Genomic DNA, 22,334 nt, shown 5'->3' with positions numbered 1-22,334 from the left:
AATGTAGGCAAATGTCACCGGTCTATTGTAATTTAGGACAAACATAAATAAAACAATATTATGCACAATTGCTGCAAAAAGTGCTGCACATCTCTGTAAAGTCTGCCATGATCTTGTCCTCCTCTTCTTCCTCTTCCTCTCCCTCTCTCAGATGTGGACGAGTGTGAGAAGGGCACTGTGTGTTTCCAGGGCCAGTGTCTCAACACAGATGGCTCATATCAGTGTGTGTGTGAGGCGGGCTACAAATTCTCTGCAGACGCAGGGGATTGTGAAGGTACTGTAAATGGGTATGTGTGTGCGCTTACTCACACAGTGAGCATCTCAGTGAGCATCATTTGCCATGTACTCTAGTGGTCATATTAAGGAAAGCCTTAACTCTTGTCAATCTAACGTAACACCAGGGACGGGGTAGAGTATATGCAGATTCAAATTGTCAAGTCAACTACGACTCTCACAGTACCACACTTCTCTTCCTATTTGGAAGGGAAGGAATGAGAAATTCTCTGCTGTTATGTAGTATGTATCCCAAGAAATCCGTCTGTAAACTTTTTTTTATAAAGAAATCCGCTTGTTTAACGTGTGTGTATTTGTGTGTGTGGTATCAACAGATCTGGATGAGTGTAAAGAATATGGCAGTAATGTGTGTGGAACATGGCATTGTGAGAACACCTTTGGTTCCTACCGCTGCTTCATGGGCTGTCAGCCTGGTTTCTATAGCGATGAGAACGGTGACTGTGGTGAGTTCTTGTCTATCTAATAGCATCATAAACCATTTGATACAAATCCATTATCTCTTCCATAGTGTTAGCAGTCAAGGGCAGTGAAGGGCAATTTATGCAAGCAGCTTGGACCCTGTGTTCAGTCACTATAGAAGGAGCAATGTTCATAACTGATCATTCATTTCCAACTATAGGAGGAGGTCATTGCAATGATATAGTCAATCTTAGCACTGAAATCATCAGTAGGATAGTGGCTTTTTAGAAAGAATGCAAATACCTTATGAGGGAATCCTGAGTAACGGCTAAAGCATGACATGTTGTATGAGCTCTCCGCAGGAAGCACCATAAATACCTGCCTCTCCCCTCTCCTCTCTCCCTCTGCTTCTTCATGCTCCTGTTTGGAAAAACACAGTGTCTACTTTGTTCTTGCTGAGGTGTACCAAAGAACGAGTAAAGATGTTTGTGTACTATTCTAGCACAGACACTTCAGCTGTTTGAGTGATGAAAAGTGACTTAAAGGTGACAGTGATGTTAGTGTTGTTACTAGTTCTTGCTAACCACCACTTTTACACGCCTTCCTGTCTGCGTGCTGTGTAAAATGCTAAATATTTGGCAGGTATGGGTACCAGTCTTCAGATCTGGTGGAACAATTACACATTGTAGAGGTAATAGGATCGCAGGGAACAGATATCCTTTTTCCAGATAGCATTCAAGAAGTATTTCTAAGTCTTTAAAAAAGGTATGCTCTAGCAAACTTGCAGTTTTATTTTTTGTGATGTTGGTTCATATGTCAGAGAAAGTAACATGCTCATAATGATAGTAGTTTAGTTGTCTACAATCTGCAACTGTAGCAGATTTGGACAGAATTCAATACAATCCTGAAGTATTAGCCTACAGTACTGCTGCTGTCCTAATACTTAATAATTATATACCTAATACCTAATAAAGTTGATTGGTGCTGTTGGTACTGAAGTCAAATAGTTTCACCACAAAGGGACTGTTGTTCTTTGTGAGATGGATGATTTGTGCATATTTCGCTGATGAAAAACTATTCTATGTCCTTCCAAGCACCGTTTTTATGGACCTCTCGGGAGGAGAAGAACATGTTTGGGATGGGTGTGGGGGTGGAAGTGGGGAGTTCCACACATCAAATACAGAGCTACTTACCTACTAACACAATGCATCTGAACTGAACTCCTTTCTCTGTAGAATGGACATTTGCTCAAATCCCCACCATTGTTCAGCCAGAATAACAATACTAACAATATTAAAGGAAAGGAGCACCTCCTAACCTCCTAACCTTACTTGCACTTCCTCTCCCTTCCTCTTCCCTTCTCTACTTCTCCTTATCTTTCCTCTAATGCTATCTCCTCTGACTAGTACTTAACTCGTAACAGTAGTTACTTACCTGCACATACTTCTTGGGTAAAATAGTTTTTATTGTTACACTAGGTCTCTATTGCTCCTAACTTGATTGTTTTCTCCTTTGTACGAAACTTTGGATAAAAGCGTCTGCTAAATGACTAAAAGTAAATGTACTTGTAATTAACACAGAAGCATCTCACACAATGACCTCTTTTTATGTACCATCATGGGAAGGGCTCAATCATTCCCTAATATCATGTCTACAAGAAGGTGCCCAATTTCCAAATTTGTAAATTTTCCAAAAGAGAGCCTTGTAAAAATCTTTGGCTATTTAGGCCCTGGGCGAATCCAGACATTGTAATTACACCGCTGTGAGGGGTGTTACTTTTTATGTGCTTGACAGGACCTCTGTTAGAGGTTGTGGTTGTCTTTGGCTGTTCAAAAGTGCAGTCAGACAGTAGTTACGTCACAAAGAGAATAAAATGGCAGCAGCTGCGATAAAAACAAATGTTACAGTGTCTGCCTGTACGTGAGTGTGTGTCCAGATTCCACTGCTCTTAATAGTAGAATGTGCTAAGCGTATTTTCAAGACAATTTGGAGGAATACTGAATGGCGGCATTATTTCTACAAGACACTGAAAAAGTTCAGGTTTTTGTATTTGTGTGTGTCTGTGTGTGTGTGTGTGATTCCACCTGGCTTAACCACCTGGCTTAACACCCATTACCTTCCCAAAATGTATCATGTCATTATTGTGGCGAGCCTCCCACCACCACATACCTGCTCACTCCTGCCTCATTTCACTCCCTCAAACTACCCCTTGTTTTACGATAACCTCCACATGTGAGGCTGAGTTTTTATCACAGAGCTGTGAAGAGTTGGCTGAGAGCCACCCAGTGTCATGGGCTGTGCATGTCCATGTAGACCTCTGGCTGACATCTGTTCTACAATCACAGACAGGTATCCAGACACGCTGAATGATAGTGTTTTGTTGGCTTCATGTCCACACAGCTCTGCATTCACTAGGGTCAACTGACCCACTTCTGTTTTCTTCATACACATTCTTAACATTTCTTAGACTCATTCTGCATTTATAGCAGCAGTTACACAAAGACAAACACACACACATGCATATGAACACCTTATGTATCTTTCAACATGTACATCACCTCTCTTGCCATTAGTGAATTTTCAGGCTTTTGGTAAAGGTTCATACTGAAGGGCAGACTCATTATGCCCAACTCATAATTTTGCTCTCCTCTCATGCTAGCTCCCACCACTGTACTGTCAATATCCTAGTGTTATCCTTCCTGTATGTACCCTAGCCACAGGTGTCCCACCCACAGGGCCCTAACTTAATTGACAAGCAATAAGTAAAGTCTGTCGTGCTTGAACTTAAGGTGCTGTGTTGGAGTGTTGGGCCGACCCACCCATGCTGACGCTTAGGATCTTGTTCATGGTTTTAATGAGCTAAATGATATTTCCAAGCTAATTTAATTAGCTAAATAATATTGCCAAGTTGTTAAATTAGCTTTGGTTCTGCATTTAGTTCCCATTAATGAAATTAGGGCCCATAGTGTGTAACACTGACAGCCTACTTCTCTGGAAATGTTACAGTGTATACATACATTTATGTCTACATTTAAGTATTGGACCAGTATACAGTATATCTGTGTTAATACCATAGGATGTCCCCAGGTGAACACATGCCAATGATACGGTCGCCATATTGTATTTTATTTTATCACTAAATTGGCAGATGACCGCGAAACCTGAAGTGAGCTCATATCTCAGCCAATCTTAACTCAACTGACATGAAACTGCTGTCAGAGCCATGTTCTTGACACCATGACATCAAGTTTCCATGGCAACTCTGGCCTGCTGCGCCCACATCTCTGCTTGCAGCTATATTTCATTTTCCATTTTACAAACTGAAGATGTTTAGCAAATTCCTCAGTACAAGCAACCAAAGCAAGGGTACAGTGGTCAAACTGGAAGAATCCAAACAATAACAGCAGAGAATGGGTTATGAACATGAAAATGGGATAGTGTACCTCTGACAGAATTTGAGACTGTTCTGCTGGGTGCTGATCACTGGATTGCCTTCATTCTTCCTCTCTTTCAGATAGCTTTCCAACATCAGGATATGACCTCTTCCTATGGTCCATCACGGTCTGAGAGCCCGTCATTATGTAATCAAATCTATCTGATGTGCTCAGGGAGCCCTAGTCTCTTTTGTATTTTGTGGAGGCAGGGCCTCCGTAAAAGTATTCCAGATGTGCACTGTACTTGACACAGTGGAATTTGTAGTCAGCCTTGCTCAGGCTAGATACAAAATGCTAATAAAACACAGAATGATTAAATGTGTCCTAACCCATCCTGTAACCTCACAGAGATCCCATTTGACAGTTTACACACTTTATTTTTCTGGGTGACTTTCTATGACAGTATAGTGTGTGTCACAGATATTGCTAAAACAGCTAAGCTTACTTCTGGAAATAGGAGTGTTTCAGGAGCAGGCTGTTGATGATTTGCTTCAGTCAGCTGCCCCCTTCTGGTCAAATGCTGGAACAGAATTATACTGCTATTAACTAAATCTCCAATATACTGTATTTCCATTCAAACTAAGGTATTCCTACTTCTAAAACATTTAATTATGAAATACTGATATTTATTATTTATGTAAACAGGTAATTTTGTGTTATTGGTTGATTTGACCAGTAATAGCCTCAACACATTATTTTTCTCATACTGTACAACTCTATTCACCCTCTGTCTGCAATGTTCTGTTAGAACGTACAGTATGTGTCTCCCCCACCACCCAATGAGCCCAGTGTGCTCTGATTGGTCAGCTAGGCGATTGAGATGCACCAGCAGCTTGTAACAAGGGAACAGAGCTGGAATTCCAACGAGGCATTTCAAAGAGTGGTTTCTGTAGGAGATTGTTGCTCCTTCTGGCATGTGCTTTGGGCTTTGTAACGTTGCTGACCGTTTGCATGCATTGAAAAGTAACACACTAAATGAAAGGGAAAAACTTGGACTCTAACTGAGTAATCTTGCTTGGTGCAATACCCCCACCTGAACTCTAGTTTCTGGAAGGCAGGTGTCTGACTGATGGACATTGTATACAAAACCGAAGCTGACATTCCTTGCACTTTTCCATGAACAGTGGGGTATTCGATTTTTTTTATGTATGTATGACCTGTGGAGAAGCAGGCAATGTTTTATATTTTCCTACAATTTCGTATCACATGAACTTGAAACTTTTTCTATGTAGCTTTAGTAAGCCAAACTACAGAAACTAGATTCCTAAAAAGCTATGCTGTCAAAATAGCTTCCATAATACTGCCTGGAAAGTGCTTGTCCAACAATCTGTCACTCTACATACTACCTTTAGAGGATATTCTGGCTGTGGTTATGGTCAGGCATATTTTAAAACCCTTAAGTTGAACAATGTTCATGTGATTCAGTTTATATTCAATTTAAATGTTTTTACAATGAAGTTCAATTGAATCCCTAAACTGTGTGACAGCTGTACTGTTATTACTTGTCTTTAACAACAGGAAGTAGAAATGATTGTAATGAACATGTTAGTCTAAGTCTTTGTTCTTCTTTCCTCTCCAGATATTGATGAGTGTACGAATGAAACAATATGCGGAGAGCATGGGTTCTGTGAGAACACAGATGGCTCCTACCGCTGTCAGTGTTACCGTGGTTACACCAATGCACTGGAGGCCCAAGTGTGTGTGGGTATGTTTAACGCTGTGAACACAAAAGATAAAATGGTGTTGAGTGTCTGTATATGTGTCTGTATATAAGTGTGTGTGGCTGATGCTCTGTGTCTTCCTTGCAGACGTAAATGAATGTGAAACAAGCACAGATTACTGTGGGGAGGCCCTGTGTGAGAATGTGGAAGGGAGCTTCCTGTGCATCTGCACCAATGAGAATGAGGAGTTCGATCCCATCAGTAACCAATGCGGCAGTATCCGGGCAGGCTTAGTGGGTAAGACACCGACACTCAAACATAAAAGAGGGTCTTTCTCTTGTTACACTCAAAAGTATTCACATATGCCTACACCAGAGGAGGTTCTTCCATTGAGGAAACGGAGGAACTTTTTGAGAAATGTATTTTTGTAATTGAACTGACTAAACTCCTTTAAAAATGCAGTTTGATATCAGTATTTAAGACTATGCATATTATAATTTGTTTCCCTGAGTTAAAATAACATTAGCACCCCCTATCGTAACAAGAAATTACTGCACGGAGGACGTCCTCCCTTTGGCTCCCATTGAGATCAATGTAATCTGTCTCTGATACTGGTGGTTCGTGGGGCTCATTCACTTACCGGTAGTGATGGCAGACTGACACTGAAGCTCCGGAATGTGCTTCAAACCATTAACTACACCAACCATTGAACCACTGCTTCAAAGGTTGCTTTGGTACGGAAAAATCACGTGACATATTACGTACGAAACAGCAATTGCTTCTTTCTCCGAATGAACCACCTGAGTGGTTCACAGCGCCACACACGAACCAGTCAGTTGCCTTGTCTCGAGACTGAATTGTAGCGCCGTCAAAGCATAACAACTTCAGCGCCCAACATTGTATTTGGTTCTTCTCATACTGTGACAGTCATTACGTTCGTATTGATTTATCATCATTATGGAAGCATCTAGGAAGAGAGGTCATTCTGACATGTGGGAACATTTTATTCTGATCGCTCATGATATAAGGTGTGCTGGATGTTAAATATTTAGGCTATATGAAAAGTAGACTGTATCAACAGGCTCAGTCCAAAACGTGTAGAAAAAAATATGTTTTTCAATCAAAATCTTCGACCCTATCCAACATTACAAGCACACCGAACTTGTGCCATATTTTCCCAGCACATCCGAATCTCTACGTACAACTACATAATTTCCCCAAGCACTCTCTCCCCATTAACACAATATACAAAAAAGAATTAATCTTTATTTGCAAAAAAAATTATAATATCACAATCTTTGTATACGGGTGCATGTTTGTATAAACACACATACACAGTGGCGTGTGTGAGTGTGTTTGGTGGGGGGGGGGGATTTGGTGCGTGCACACTAGATTGTCATTGTTTTTAAGCCTCTTGCCACTGTCTTGATGGTCTAATTTAGTTATCACCAGGAGAGGTCACTGTTACTGAAGCTTCAAGTAATGAACCAATTTTTGAAACAATGGGCCTCATTCTCGACCTTTTTCTGTCATTCTTCAGAAATGTTTCTTACACGACTTTGCAAAAACAACGTAAGAGAAACGCTTCCGCTGCATTCCCGCACGCTTGAAAATGTGTTCATAAGCAGCCGAAGTCTTCTCAGCTGGGTTCCTTCCGATTAGTTTCTTAGATTGATGCGTGTTCTCGTGAAAGTGGATTTGCATACATACACGCCCTGCCAGCTCCTTATTAGGAGACGCAATTTTAGAAGTGTGTGCTGTCGCAATCTCCCTAATCCACCTCGTAACAGGTGTTCATTAATAAGGTGGAGATATTGTATTACGTTGAACGTCCGAAGTCCGTAAAACACATTTAAGTAGTCACTTTTTTTTTTTTTAATCGAAAAATAGTCACCATAGGTGTGAAGACCGGTCCCGAGTAGGAGTATAAATTGCAGTCAGTCCTGTTGTTTGAAATCGCCACCATAGGGGTGAAGACTGGCCACGAGTAGTAGTATAAAATGCAATGAATTCATGCCTTAGTTCTTAGAGATTGGCCTTAGTGTTTATTTATTTATTCACTTACATTTACAGTGTTCATGTCATTCACATTCAGTCACTTAGCAGAGGCGGTCTTTGTCCAAAGTGACGTACAAGGGAGAGTACAGTCAAGCTACAAGCCATATAGACCTAGTGTAACAATAAATACTACCTCGTAGAATTTTGACTATAAATGTGAAACGTAATTGTTAAAGGCACCCAGTGAAACTTTCGAGGCTTAAAAATAAACCTTCAATTTCTAGTCTTTTTTACACGTAGTAAGTTTCAATAACTCCATACCATTACATACCGACATTCAAGCAGCAAAGATAAGACGTCGTTGTGTGGTGAGAACTGATAGAAAATCGATAAAAACAACAATCGCCGCCATTTTCTTTATTTTTTGTAACCTACAATAAATAAAGCAGGCTTCCAGTCAATGGAAAAATGGCTTCTCCCCACCAGCGATTGTTGTTGTTTACGATTTTCTATCAGTTCTCACCACACAACGACGTCTCATCTTTGCTCCTTGAATGTCGATATGTAATGGTATGGAGTTATTGAAACTTACTACGTGTAAAAAAGACTAGAAATTGAATGTTTATTTTTCATTGAATGTTTACATAAAGTTGCACTGGGTGCCTTTAATGATACAAATATTCTCGTATTTATTATTATCATAATTATTTTAATCCGAGGATGTCTGTAGAGTTGACTTGAACGCAATCACCAACGGGTTCTCACAAATTCAACCGTTAACCCTTTTACTGTAATACGGAGTTTTTTCAAATGTCATTCCTCAACGCGATTCCTCAAATAACCACAAGATGGCCCGTGGAATCGCATTTGAGAAGATTCCGGCAGACTGCTATTTCGCGTTCTGAAAGTCGTCTGAAGTTCAGAAGAAAGCACAGAAGAAAAAACTATGGAGAATGCAAATGTTTTCCTAAATGTTTCCGAAGTGGAGTTCCTTCTGAAATCCTTCTGTGAAAGTCTTCCCAACTGCTGTCGAGAATATTCTCGACCTTTTTCTGTAATTCTCCAGAAATGTTTCTTACACGACTTCGCAAAAACAACGTAAGAGAAACGCTTCCGCTGCATTACCGCACGCTTGAAAATGTGTTCATAAGCAGCCGAAGTCTTCTCAGCTGGGTTCCTTCCGATTAGCTTCTTAGATTGATGCGCCTTCTCGTGAAAGTGGATTTGCATACATACACGCCCTGCCAGCTCCTTATTAGGAGACGCAATTTTAGAAACGTGTGCTGTCGCAATCTCCCGAATCCACCTCGTAACAGGTGTTCATTAATAAGGTGGATATATTGTATAACGTTGAACGTCCGAAGTCCGTAAAACACATTTAAGTAGTCTCTTTTTTTTTTTTTAATCGAAAAATAGGCACCAAAATGGTCACCATAGGGGTGAAGACTGGCCACCAGTAGTAGTATAAACTGCAATGAATTAATTCCTTAGTTCTTAGAGATTGAGCTTAGTGTTTATTTATTTATTCACTTACATTTGCAGTGTTCATGTCATTCACAATCAGTCTCTTAGCAGACGCGGCCTTTATCCAAAGTGACGTACAAGGGAGAGAACAGTCAAGCTACGAGCCATATAGACCTAGTGTAACAATAAACACTACCTCGTAAAATTATGACTATAAAAATACAAATATTCTCGTATTTATTATTATCATAATTATTTGAATCCGAGGATGTCTGTAGAGTTGACGTGAACGCAATCACCAACAGGTTCTCACAAATTCGCCCGTTAACTCTTTTACTGTAATACAGAGTTTTTTCAAATGTCATTCCTCAACGCGATTCCTCAAATAACCACAAGATGGCCCGTGGAATCCCATTTGAGAAGATTCCGGTAGAGTTACGACTGCTATTTCGAATTCTGAAAGTTGTCTGAAGTTCAGAAGACAGCACAGAAGAAAAAAATAACGAGAATGCAAATGTTTTCATAAATGTTTCCGAAGTGGAGTTCCTTCTGAAATCCTTCGGAAAGTCTTCCCAACTGCTGTCGAGAATGAGGCCCATTGGGGCCCAACTTTCAGAACTCGAAATAGCAGTCGTAACTCTACCGGAATCTTCTCAAATGGGATTCCACGGGCCATCTTGTGGTTATTTGAGGAATCGCGTTGAGGAATGACATTTGAAAAAACTCCGTATTACAGTAAAAGGGTTAACGGGCGAATTTGTGAGAACCCGTTGGTGATTGCGCTCACGTCAACTCTACAGACATCCTCGGATTAAAATAATTATGATAATAATAAATACGAGAATATTTGTAGGCTATCATTAACAATTACGTTTCACATTTATAGTCATAATTATACGAGGTAGTGTTTATTGTTACACTAGGTCTATATGGCTCGTAGCTTGACTGTTCTCTCCCTTGTACGTCACTTTGGACAAAGGCCGCGTCTGCTAAGAGACTGATTGTGAATGACATGAACACTGCAAATGTAAGTGAATAAATAATTAAACACTAAGCTCAATCTCTAAGAACCAAGGCATGAATTTATTGCAATTTATACTACTACTGGTGGCCAGTCTTCACCTCTATGGTGGCCATTTCAAATGATAGGACGGACTACAATTTATACTGGTACTTGGGACCGGTCTTCACACCTATGGTGCCTATTTTTCGATTAAAACAAAAAAAAGTGACTACTTAAATGTGTTTTACGGACTTCGGACGTTCAACGTTATACAATATCTCCACCTTATTAATGAACACCTGTTACGAGGTGGATTCGGGAGATTGCGACAGCACACGTTTCTAAAATTGCGTCTCCTAATAAGGAGCTGGCAGGGCGTGTATGTATGCAAATCCACTTTCACGAGAACGCGCATCAATCTAAGAAGCTAATCGGAAGGCACTCAGCTGAGAAGACTTCGGCTGCTTATGAACACATTTTCAAGCGTGCGGGAATGCAGCGGAAGCGTTTCTCGTACGTTGTTTTTGCGAAGTCGTGTAAGAAACATTTCTGAAGAATTACAGAAAAAGGTCGAGAATGAGGCCCAATGTGCCTAAATGGTTCAGTGCTTCACAAAGCTTCATTTGCCCATCACTACTTACCGGTACATTGCCCAGGGGAGGAAAGACCTCCCTAGCGTCTGCGCCAACATCGCTTAACCAATAAACAACGGATTTGGCGTTGGAGGGAGGGGATTAGACATTAATACCTTTGTGCAGAAGGATATCGATAACACGTCACCCTTAAAGATTGTTGTAGAAAGATGGCAAATAAAGAGGATGTGCAATGGAAAACGAAGATATTGTTCATGTTTTATTGAACAAACCGTTTCATTCATTGAGCTACAGAGAGAAGGTTAGTATCAAAACAGGGAAACCTGTTCCAAAAATCCAAGTCACTTAACCCAATGGTAAAACCGCTGCCGTATAATGCTAACTGGTATGCGAAATACTTATAGCTCACTGGTAGCCTACCATAAAAAAAACAATCGGCTGTACTGTTTTGTTTTTAAATCGTTCATACGCCTATTGTTAGTCTGACTGTTCACGCTCAGCTGACATTCTGAATGGAAATTGTTAATGAATGTTTCAGAACGCGATGTGTTTCGTATCTAATCTAATTAGCCTACACATTGACCAACATTTTGAAACATCCATTAACATCCACATTTGCCACAAACAATGTTAGGCTAACAGCCCATGTTAATAGTTCTGAAATAATGTTCTCTTACTTGTTGCCTTTGTAACTTGTTGTTTAATATTGTGGAAAGGATGTTAGTGAATGATTCAGAGCATTTTAAATGGCATCACTTTTGGTCTTGTGTCTTAATTTTTCTTAAAACAATTGCAGCTGAAAATAAAATTAGTCAAATAATAACCAATAGCTTTAGTAATTGAGGGGGAAAATAGGCCAAATGGTAGGCCCAAAATTTAGAATGTAGTTTTTCAAATCAAGAGTAGGTCTGATTTGACTAATTGGCTTTGCATCCTTTCCTTCTGGCCTTGTCTAGTCCAAAGACATGCTGCCCACCAGCTTTTTAAGTACAATGGTGCCACACTGGTGGCTTTGTATCAATTGTATCCCTGCCTGCTATTTTGTACTGTAGTCCACAAAAACACCCTGAAACAACTTGTATCTCACATACTTATGCCACCAACGGAATAAGCAGGCCAATGGCAACCAGGCGCACAGTCCTTCCTCCCTCACTTTAAAAACCACCAGCCGCCACTGGCCTACACACATACGCACAGGCACAATCACCACACATTCACTACAAATGTGCAAAAGTGCAACTACATAAGTCAACTATAGTGATGCGTTGTATGATTTACTACTCATCCAAACTGTCTACTGGAAGCCAGGTTTAATCAGTCTGGTTAAGGACCAATGCAGTTCTGATATGTGAAAATAGCGCACAACCCATTAGCTTTGTTCTATAATTGTGCCAAAATCAACATTGTGGTCACAAAATGGAGACCTTGGATTATGCATTGCACATGATATCCTAAAGCTATAAAAATGTATAACATTGGAGGAGCTTCAGTGACATCAGGAGCACTCGTGATTTGATCAACGAGTAGCTCACATCACAAAACACAGAGCTCACAGAAGTCTTCATCTAAGTAAACAATTCATTGATCAAGCAGATTCCAATAAGGTGGTGAGTCATGACATACTTTATCTGAGCAAAGGGCTGAAGCTGTGAGGCTGCTCAGCATAATACAGTCACACTTCTGATAAACCAGAACATCACCAGAACCACTTTCAAATATGCCATCTGTTCTAACCTTGACAGCAGCCATATAATATATATAAATACATAGATGAATTCATCTAGATTGGACAACCAGGTCACTAGCCAATCATTCTGATCACTTGTTAACATGAGATCTGTGCAAACAAACAGACTGAATTGAAGGTATGCAACACAAATTAAGTCAATAGATTCTGAAGTGATGCAGAACACTCTTCAGCTCTTCAGTCACACAGTTCAATGCTCATAGTGTTCTTTATGTTCATCAGAGCACAACTAGAGCACTACATTGTCCAACAGAGCCTACAGGAGGAGCAGAAACCATAACAGCATTTTAATAACATGAAGCATTAAAAAAAATCTGATCAATGTTGGTTCTTCACAGACACTCTGGTACCATTTCAGTGATGCCTACCCTGCTTGTCTGAGCCTGTTACTTGTATTAGCCTTTGGAACACCTTGAATTTGAACTTAATCAAAGTACAAATGGAGGAAAATCTAAACCAAACCTGCCAGTGCTCGTTCTTTTGTTCTTTCTCTCTCGTTCCCTCAACCTAATCTGACTCTCTTGCCTCTGAACAATCCCTCAGAGGAAGTTCCACCTCTCTCGTTGGCTCCCTCACATGGTAAGGAGACGAAGGAGTGCTACTACAACCTGAATGATGCCAACTTCTGCCACAATGTGCTTTCCCGCAACACCACCAAAGAAGAGTGCTGCTGCACAGTGGGCGCCGGCTGGGGGGACAACTGTGAGATCCACCCTTGCCCTCCAACTGGAAGAGGTAACCCATGACTCCCCCTTCAACCACAGACACCATCTTCCTGTTCAAGCATAATCTCTAGCCTGTGCTTAGATGAAATGGCAGGGGAGAGTAAGAACAACAAAAACTCACATCTGTTTTCCCTCCCTTGTTCCAGCTGAGTATGACCAGCTATGTCCCAAGGGCAATGGGGTGCTGCCTGTGACCACAAGCTTTGGACTGCAGCTTTTCAAAGGTGCCTACTGCCGTTTGCCTTGTGTCATCCAAACCCTTCATGCACTGCCTTATGGGAATAAATCTGTAAATGAATTACCAATTTGAATGCTTCTCTATGTTAACAGACTTTTTCCATATGGGTAGAGATTTTGTGTGTGTGTGTGTGTGTGTGTGTGTGTGTGTGTGTGTTTATTATGTAATCTCCACACGCAAACATGTTTGCACGCATATAAAGATATGCTGCATATAGCTGACATATACCTGTACAGAAACCAATCTCTTTCTTTTAGATGCGGATGAATGTTCGATGTTTGGACCCGAGATTTGTAAAAATGGGATCTGCACCAACCTTTTTTCGTCGTACTCATGCTATTGTCAAAATGGGTACTACTATGATAATATCCGTCTTGAATGTGTGGGTGAGTATTTCATTCATTGTTTTTGCATAAAAAACTGTTCATTTCAAGGGCACTGAAATAGAATGTGTGTCATTTAATGACATCCCTTAAATTGCTTATGAATTACTAATGGTGATTTTTGGTGTATGTGCTTTTGTGTCTGTTGTAGATCATGATGAATGTCTAGATGAGGGGACATGTGAGGGAGGGGTATGTGTGAACATAGCAGGGTCCTTCAACTGCTTCTGCAGCCCTCCTCTCATCCTGGACAACACGCGCCGCCGATGTATCTCTGTTAACAGCACAGACGGTGAGCCTCATCTCAGCGCCAGAGGCCCATATCTCAGCGCCAGAGATCCTTATCTCAGACCCAGAGACCCTTATCTCAGACCCAGAGACCCTTATCTCAGACCCAGAGACCCTTATCTCAGACCCAGAGACCCTTATCTCAGACCCAGAGACCCTTATCTCAGACCCAGAGACCCTTATCTCAGACCCAGAGACCCTTATCTCACATCCAGAGACCCTTATCTTAGCGCCAGAGGCCCTTATCTCAGCGCCAGAGACCCTTATCTCAGCACCAGAGATCCTTATCTCAGACCCAGAGATACATATTGTAGCGCCACAGACTCATATCAGCGCCAGAGATCCTTAAAATTGCAATTGCTGACATTGACATACACAGATATGTGATTGTGGTAGTACTTCTTCTCGTTATGGTTGATCTCTTTGTCTAACAAGATGGGCTGAGTAGATGTCCGTAAGCACAGTCCCCTCTTCCTCTCTCTGTGTCTCACTTCACTTCCTCTGCATCCCAGACGACGGGCAGGGTCTGGAGGATGACATCCACATGGACATCTGCTGGCGGCAGCTCACTGACGATGACATGTGTACCCACCCTTTGATTGGCACCAGGACCACTTATACGGAATGCTGCTGTCTCCATGGCATCGCCTGGGGCAAACTATGTGCCTTCTGTCCCTTGAAGTCATCTGGTTAGTGTATTTTCTGTTTGGGCATGGGTTGATCTGAGTCTCTTTTAGGAAAATATTGACGGTTCATTAATAGGCCTAAAGTCATGCAGCGTGTGTGTGGCCCTTCTGTGGATAAAAATCTGCCCAATGAATATGTGCTAATATGTTCTTTTATTGTGTGTGTATGTGTGATGCAGAGGACTTTGCCACGTTGTGTAACCTGCCAAGCAGAGGCTCAGACGGCCTGCGTGAGAGGCCTGGCTATGAGTATGGCCCTGATCTACCACCACAAGGCCCATTTGGTCCATACTGGAATAACTATGGGTCTCTAGGAGGTGGGGGGCCATACTATGACCCAGAGGATCCCCAGACAGTGCCCCTGTTCACAGACCCCAGTGATTACAACTCCAGGGAGACAATCAATGTGCCTGATCACCAGCCCAGAGAAAATCAATCTCCTTTGTTTGTGGATGACTTCAGAGGTAAATCACAAGTACACTGAACATGGAATGATCCCACACATTTCTGTTGATGCATATTTGGCTTGAACACACCAATATAGACACACAGCTGTCGGTATGAACACAGACATTCAGACACACACATAATCCCTAAGATAATCACATGCTAATGAATTTCAAAATAATCAAATGCCTCTCTCATCCACTTAAACTTTTATCAAAACATTTTGTGAGTGGTCTCTAGTTATACTCCTGTCTAATAGCTACATACTATCATATTAATGGTATGTATAATCCTTACAAATAACCGTTACATATTCAAATTGTTTGAGTTTTAGTGTTACATACCTGTACGTAGATTTTCACACTTTAATGATAAATCTGGACAAACCCATACAATAAACACTTAGGAAACACTTAGCTGTGACTCAGTCAAACAGGAGATGCAGAACTATGAAGACTTGCTTCAGTTTCAGTTTCAGTTTGTTTATTTGATGAAGAGGGACACTACATTAATAAACATTAAAATGTAAATGCACCCAGTTATAGCCAAAAGGCTAGTTTCCATTGGCAGTCCCCCTGCCAGAGTGAAAAAGGCTAAACAACTTAAAAAAGACATTAACGCATATATCAAACACATAACATTGACAAAAAAATCAAAAATAAAATTAAATCCCAATATACAAGTTCTACTGCTTACCCACTAATGATCACATTTTTGGTTATTTATTAACCATGTTTTAAGATTTATTTTAAAGCTGTTGAATGAGGTTGACTCTCCAGTCCTTTGGGGGATCTCACTCACTGCATCTCTGCCATAGAGACCTGGATGGCCCAAAACTTTTTAATGTTAAACAATGCAAAAACAGAGGTTTTATTGGTTGGCCCAAAAACACTCAGAAATACATTTTATCCAACTCTTAATTCTGTCTTTTCAACACCTTCGGAGGAGGTCAAAAACTTAGGAGTGACCCTCGATGCTGATCTTAATTTTCAAAAGCACATATCCAACATTTTTAAGGCATCTTTTTACCATCTCAGAAACATCTCTAAAGTACGCAACACTCTCTCACAACATGATTCTGAAAAATTAATGCATGCTCTTGTTTCCAGTCGCTTAGACTACTGGAATGCACTTTATGCTGGTTTAACTCAGCAAATGTTAAACAAACTACAACTCATCCAGAACGCAGCTGCTAGAATACTCACTAGAACTCCCAAATATAACCACATCACCCCTATTCTCAAATCTCTTCACTGGCTCCCAGTTAAACAAAGAATTGAATTCAAAATACTCCTTCTTGTCCATAAATCATTAAATAATCTAGCCCCTCCCTATATTTCTGATCTAATATCTCTTCATAACCCAATCCGTCACTTAAGGTCCTCCAATAAATATCTTCTTAATGTCCCCAGAATTCACACAAAAAACGGTCATGGCGCTTTTAGTTACTGTGCTCCAATCCTCTGGAATAATCTACCGATAGAACTAAGGTCACCTCAATCCGTATTATCTTTTAAGAAGGGTCTTAAAACGTTTTTATTCTCTTTGGCATATAATTCATGATTTTTCTCTTTTACTCTCTTTTTTACTGATCTTTTGCATTTTTATTTACTTTATTGGGTTTTAAATGTTTTCAACTATTTTTTATTGTGTTTCTTTTACCTAAAAAGCGCATTGAGTCTATGTAAATATGAAATGTGCTATACAAATGAAGTTTGACTTGACTTGACTTATGTTCTGTGGGAGATGGTTCCATTCCTGGGCTGACCTAACTGAGAAAACCGACTGTCCAATACACTTTTTTTTAAAGGAATATCACAGTCTCCTCTTGCTGCCCCTCGAGTAGCACTGGTTGCTGCTGTTCTAAAATCTCATTGTTCCTGTTTACTTCCAGACCGCTATGACAGCTTTGAGGGCCTGCGAGCAGAGGAATGTGGTGTGTTGAATGGCTGTGAAAATGGCCGCTGTGTGCGTGTACGAGAGGGCTACACATGTGATTGTTTTGACGGCTATGAGCTTGACCTCACCAAGATGGTCTGCATGGGTAAGAAGCTTGAGTTTTTTTAACTTTGTTAAATGGTTTATGACCATAGTAATGGGTATGATAAATACCATAGATTATCAATAAGCTACTAATTTAAATCAATAGATATCAGTCTCTCAAAATGTATATATATATCCTCCATATCCTTCATCGACCTGCATGAAGGGCCCTGCTAGGATGTTTTAATTTGTCCACATTCCCAAATATTTGACTTAGAGACACTTCTCTCAATGAGGCCCAATAAGTCTGAGACCTGGATATTGGCTGGTGGTAAAAAAAAGATGTGGTTATCAAGGGTCGGAGAAAAAAAGGTATTGCAGTGTGAATATAAGACAGATAGCTGTATAAAAACAACAGAGATCCAGGCTGGGATTTGAAGTGCTCAGACACATTTTGGAAGAATGCGTGACTATATATCAAAAATATAGAACCTTAATAAATGTTACAAATATAAATTTTATGATTTACAAAGGGTTAAGGCTAAAACACCACATTAATTAACAAACGCTTGTTGACAGTTCAACTTTTAACAATGAATTGGCATGTTTTATAAATTGATAAAAAATAGACCATTTTATTTATATCATGAATTGCAAGTGTAACGACTTACTGGGTTGTTTCATAATGGATAGGGCTACTTTTTGATCAGTCTTTTTTCACCCTGCCACCTAGGAATTAGGCAATTCTCTCCTCAGCCTCTTTGTTTTGATGGGCTGTATGCAAGCATGCCTAGCTGTCGGCTAGCAAGCTAAATTATTTCATAGAGATTCATACAAGCAGATTGTGGACTTTATATTATTACTATGTGTGTGCACCCCTACCTACTCTCTCTTTGCTGAAGTAAATAAAAAGTTAAGCCAAGGTGACAGAGGCTGAAGGCTACATCTAGCATGAAAACATTTATATGGCTAGCTGGTTAGCATGCCAACTTTAGTGGATATCTGGGCAACCCAGTTCATAGGCATTTTAGACATTATGTCAAAAAAGTATTCACATTCTGTTGCAAATTAGTTTATTTTTGAATGTTTAAACAAAAATTCTTAGATGCAGCACCTTTTAATGTTTTCTGCTACAACCTCTACCCTTGAAGATTCATAAATGTTGGTTTCCTCATGTTTTGAGCAAATGTTTCCATAAGAAAGATTTGTGCCATGGGGTCCTTGGGCTGCTTAGAAAGGGAACATGTTCCTTGTCCTGTGGGCTCATTCTTGACAGTCTCCAAAGGAACAAAAGAGTTCACTGGGATTCATATTCAAATCCCATATTAACCGTTGTCTGAAAATTGCATGATATGCCATCATCAACAACTAACTTTACTGTGCTTTCCCTTTTTAACACATAGACATAAATGAGTGTGAGGATATCAATGACAACGTGGCACTGTGTAAGAATGGAGTCTGCGGTAACACAGAGGGCTCCTACAAGTGCGACTGCCTGCCAGGATTTGTTATTTCCGCCAAACCTCATGAGTGTATTCAAGAGTCCCAGACGTCACCACCTGGTGGGGAAGAGAAGTAACAGCCCTCCATAACTCTGTCCTTTCTCACACCTGTCTATAAATACCCATGTCAGTTTCTCCAAGGACGCTGCAGTTAGGACTTAGCCATCAATCCGTGACGCATTCTATACACTCACTGATTTCATCTGGTAACAGTTGTCCCTGGTACTACATTTATTTTGTTGTACCAAGAACAAGAAGTTTCTCGCCAATCGTTGTAAACCTTGAATCTGTGATGTCATTCAAATACGTGAGCACAGATTCACACTTCTCTCCTAACAAATGCATAGTGAAAATAACAAAGGCGGTATAGCTAGTGCTGTGTAATCCTTTATTTTTACTTTTGTAAAGATGTTGAGATAGCATTTTTATCTAGCCGACTGGCTATATCCGCTATATCAATACAAAAGAAAAAAATAAAGCATGAAACTGCATTAACCTACAACCATTGCACTATATTCGTTAAACCGTTTTCCCTATATTGCGTTTGCTAGGAGTGGATTAACATCTAGTGGGAGTTTCCGTTGGAATGTGAATGACATCACACAAGTGAATGACATCACAGGCTTGATGATTGGCTTGATAAATGTAGTACCTGGACAATTGTTACTCAAAGAAATCAGAGCAACTGTACACACATGCACACACCCATGCAACGATCCACTCTCTGGTTTGTGCACATACATTGGATATGCAACTACAATGCTAACTACAATAGAGACCATATCAGATAAGACACAAGGACTGTTGAAGGGTCATTCTGTCTCAATTCATTAAATATGAACAAATATGAAAAAATTACCGTTATTATTATGAAGTTATAATGAAGATCTATGACCATATTCCATGTGCAAGATATTAGATCAGTTTCACTTTTAGTGTTTAGTTGTAGTTACTGTAGAAGACATTAAGTGCACTTTAATACGACAACAAAGTGCACTATAATATGAGAACAAAGTGCACTTCTATTGTAGCAAGGTACACAAGATAAAGACATAGGTTTTACATTTTGAAGGCTTGAGTTGCAGTATGCAATTCTAATTCAAGACACTTTTTGTCAAATTCAGCTAATTGCTTCTCATGGTCCACTAGCTGTCCATTCTGTGTTCATGATACATTAATATAGATACTGTATGTGAGTTATAATATCTATAATACATAACAGTTGTAGCACCCCATGGACGAAATTTCATAAAATATGATGTGAGAATGTCTACACATGGGTTGCTTTTGAAATTAGTTCTGTATGCTCCTAACCATATAATATACTTATACCCTATATCATGATAAATGGGTGAACAAGTTTGTTGTATTTTCACTTTCGATTTTTTTTTAAATAGCTGGACAATTTGGCAGACAGAAATTGGTAATGGGTGTGTTAGATTCAGGAACTTTCAAGGAATCATAGGGAAGAAATCATTTTCATTCAAACTTATACGGTTCATAGTATATCTTCACAGTCAAAATAAGCTTAGATATATCACGTTTTTACATCTCAATCTCCAGGCACCTATAATTCTATTTCTGGGATCTACTAAAACAGGTAATGTTGATGTGACAGTTCAGTATAGATATGATGACAATACTACTATGACATTTAAAAGCTTTGGTCTTCACTTGTTCAGAGTAATTGTTATTTCATGGCTGCATGTTCATAGATGTCTGTGATAAAAGCACACTAATGAGCTCTTTAAAAACTATTTCAAAACCAGTTGTCATATTGATCTAATATTTTGCACATACACTATATGTTCATTTAAAAATATTAAATTCCGTATTAAAGTTTAAATCGTAGATGATCAAGCAGAACGCATTAGATGAAGCTGGGATGGAATGACCTTCAAAGGAAATCTGTTCCATGAGAACTTACAAACCATAGGATTCCTAGGATGTTGTTTGTCAGCATACTTACTGGACAGTGGAGCAGTGCTTTAGTAGAAGTTGTTCTGTCTGTGTTTTATTTGTATTTTATTTATCTCAAGGAGGCTTCAGAGAGTAAGTGTTTTTTGTGTAAAACAATAAGGACACTCACCTTCAGGCACAAATACGTTACCTTTGGCTTTTGAATAGCCTAGGCCTTTGTTGTCCATGAGTTTTTTTTTTTTCAATTACTCTGTAACACATTCCTTACCATGCAGCTCTGAACCTTGGTTGAGGCTTTTTTGTTTGTTTGTTTGTTTGTTTGTTTGTACAGATATAGGTCAGTGTATTAATTGTTTAATATTATTCAATTATAATTGTAGAAAACTCTGTCATGTTTTGTTTGTTTGACATAGAAAGAGGAAAGACATCAGAAAAAAATCCTCTTACCTTTGTAGATTATTATGTGTACAAATGATTTTTATATCTTTTATATCTGAAAAAAGTGGTTTACACTGTACAATAGAAATTGTTTGTATCCTGCCCTGTGGAGCAGAAATGTAATTGTAACCAATGGCAGCACCTTTTAAGACGGTTTGTGATGCCTTCAAATTATCTGAGCAAAAAGTGCCCATGAGTCAAATTTAAAGTGATGTAAAACACAGAAAATATAATGAGAATCGAGTATTCATTTTAGAATTATAAATTATGTGTATTCAGTTTCAACCTCACTTCTCAATTAAAGAGGGCTTAGCTGAATTTTCATCAGCTTAAAAACCTGAATATCAGTATTTCGATATGTTGGGAAAAGTTCGTAAAACTTTTACGGGTTTTATGTTCATGGTCATGGAAAACACAATTACGACAACGCTCCAAAGTATCAAGTTGAAGTGATATTATTGGACACGTTTTTTTTCCAGATACATTGTATTTACTGAAGCCTGTCAGCTACATTGACAGACTCAGGCCATCACTGCTCCCTGCACAGCCAGTGTTCAGTGTATACATGATTTTACCTACAGTACACATTTCAATGTCCATTGTAATGGTTAAAACTGATTATAAACTGGTCTATGTTTGTCATGCTTATTCTTCCATTTCTGACTCTAGCCAAGAAAATAAAACACTCCATCCATGTACAGTCTCTTGATTTAAATCTAAGTAACTTGAATATGTTGACATGCAAGTAGAGCCTTTCTCGTGATACAGTTTCCAGTCACATGCCTCCATGTCTGACTACACCTCTGCTACACAGATGTCATGATGTGGTATTTCACATTACATCTGTCTCCTCTTGAAACTGAGTTTCAAGTAAGTGTATGTAAATCTGGCCAGCTGTTGGCTAGCAAGCTAAATTATTTCATACTGTTCAGCCTAAGCAGTTGAGGCCATTATATCACTCCATTTGTCCACCCCTACCAAAAGGTTTGGCCAAGCTTGCGGAAGCTGAAGGCTGCATTTGGCATTCAAACATTTATATGCTTGAGAGATATCTGGGCTACTATTACTGTCTCCATCATCATTTTGATATTTTATTTTTCAGTTACAGTTTTTAAGTTAGTTGAGATTAAC

At 39.6% G+C, this 22,334-nt stretch overlaps 1 protein-coding gene across 1 annotated transcript in view; it reads left to right on the top strand.

Moving 5' to 3' along the window:
• The window catches only part of LOC308374373 (latent-transforming growth factor beta-binding protein 2-like), a gene marked incomplete at its 5' end in the record, with an annotated part of 107,605 nt that extends 88,520 nt beyond the window's left edge, over nucleotides 1–19,085 (top strand). The window contains 12 exons of the mRNA XM_080850150.1: nucleotides 152–274; nucleotides 609–737; nucleotides 5,707–5,832; nucleotides 5,936–6,085; nucleotides 13,137–13,328; nucleotides 13,465–13,542; nucleotides 13,814–13,942; nucleotides 14,091–14,231; nucleotides 14,740–14,916; nucleotides 15,093–15,377; nucleotides 17,255–17,404; nucleotides 18,747–19,085. Coding sequence (XP_080706276.1) covers nucleotides 152–274; nucleotides 609–737; nucleotides 5,707–5,832; nucleotides 5,936–6,085; nucleotides 13,137–13,328; nucleotides 13,465–13,542; nucleotides 13,814–13,942; nucleotides 14,091–14,231; nucleotides 14,740–14,916; nucleotides 15,093–15,377; nucleotides 17,255–17,404; nucleotides 18,747–18,922 — 1,856 coding nt within the window. The 3' untranslated portion in view covers nucleotides 18,923–19,085. The remainder of the gene's footprint in view (nucleotides 1–151; nucleotides 275–608; nucleotides 738–5,706; nucleotides 5,833–5,935; nucleotides 6,086–13,136; nucleotides 13,329–13,464; nucleotides 13,543–13,813; nucleotides 13,943–14,090; nucleotides 14,232–14,739; nucleotides 14,917–15,092; nucleotides 15,378–17,254; nucleotides 17,405–18,746) is intronic.
• Nucleotides 19,086–22,334: the final 3,249 nt, after the last annotated feature.

The sequence above is a fragment of the Sprattus sprattus genome, assembly GCF_963457725.1.
Source record: "Sprattus sprattus genome assembly, chromosome: 13".
Taxonomy (NCBI): domain Eukaryota; kingdom Metazoa; phylum Chordata; class Actinopteri; order Clupeiformes; family Clupeidae; genus Sprattus; species Sprattus sprattus.
Note: the sequence above shows the minus strand (reverse complement) of the source record. Positions and strands in the feature narration are given on the sequence as shown.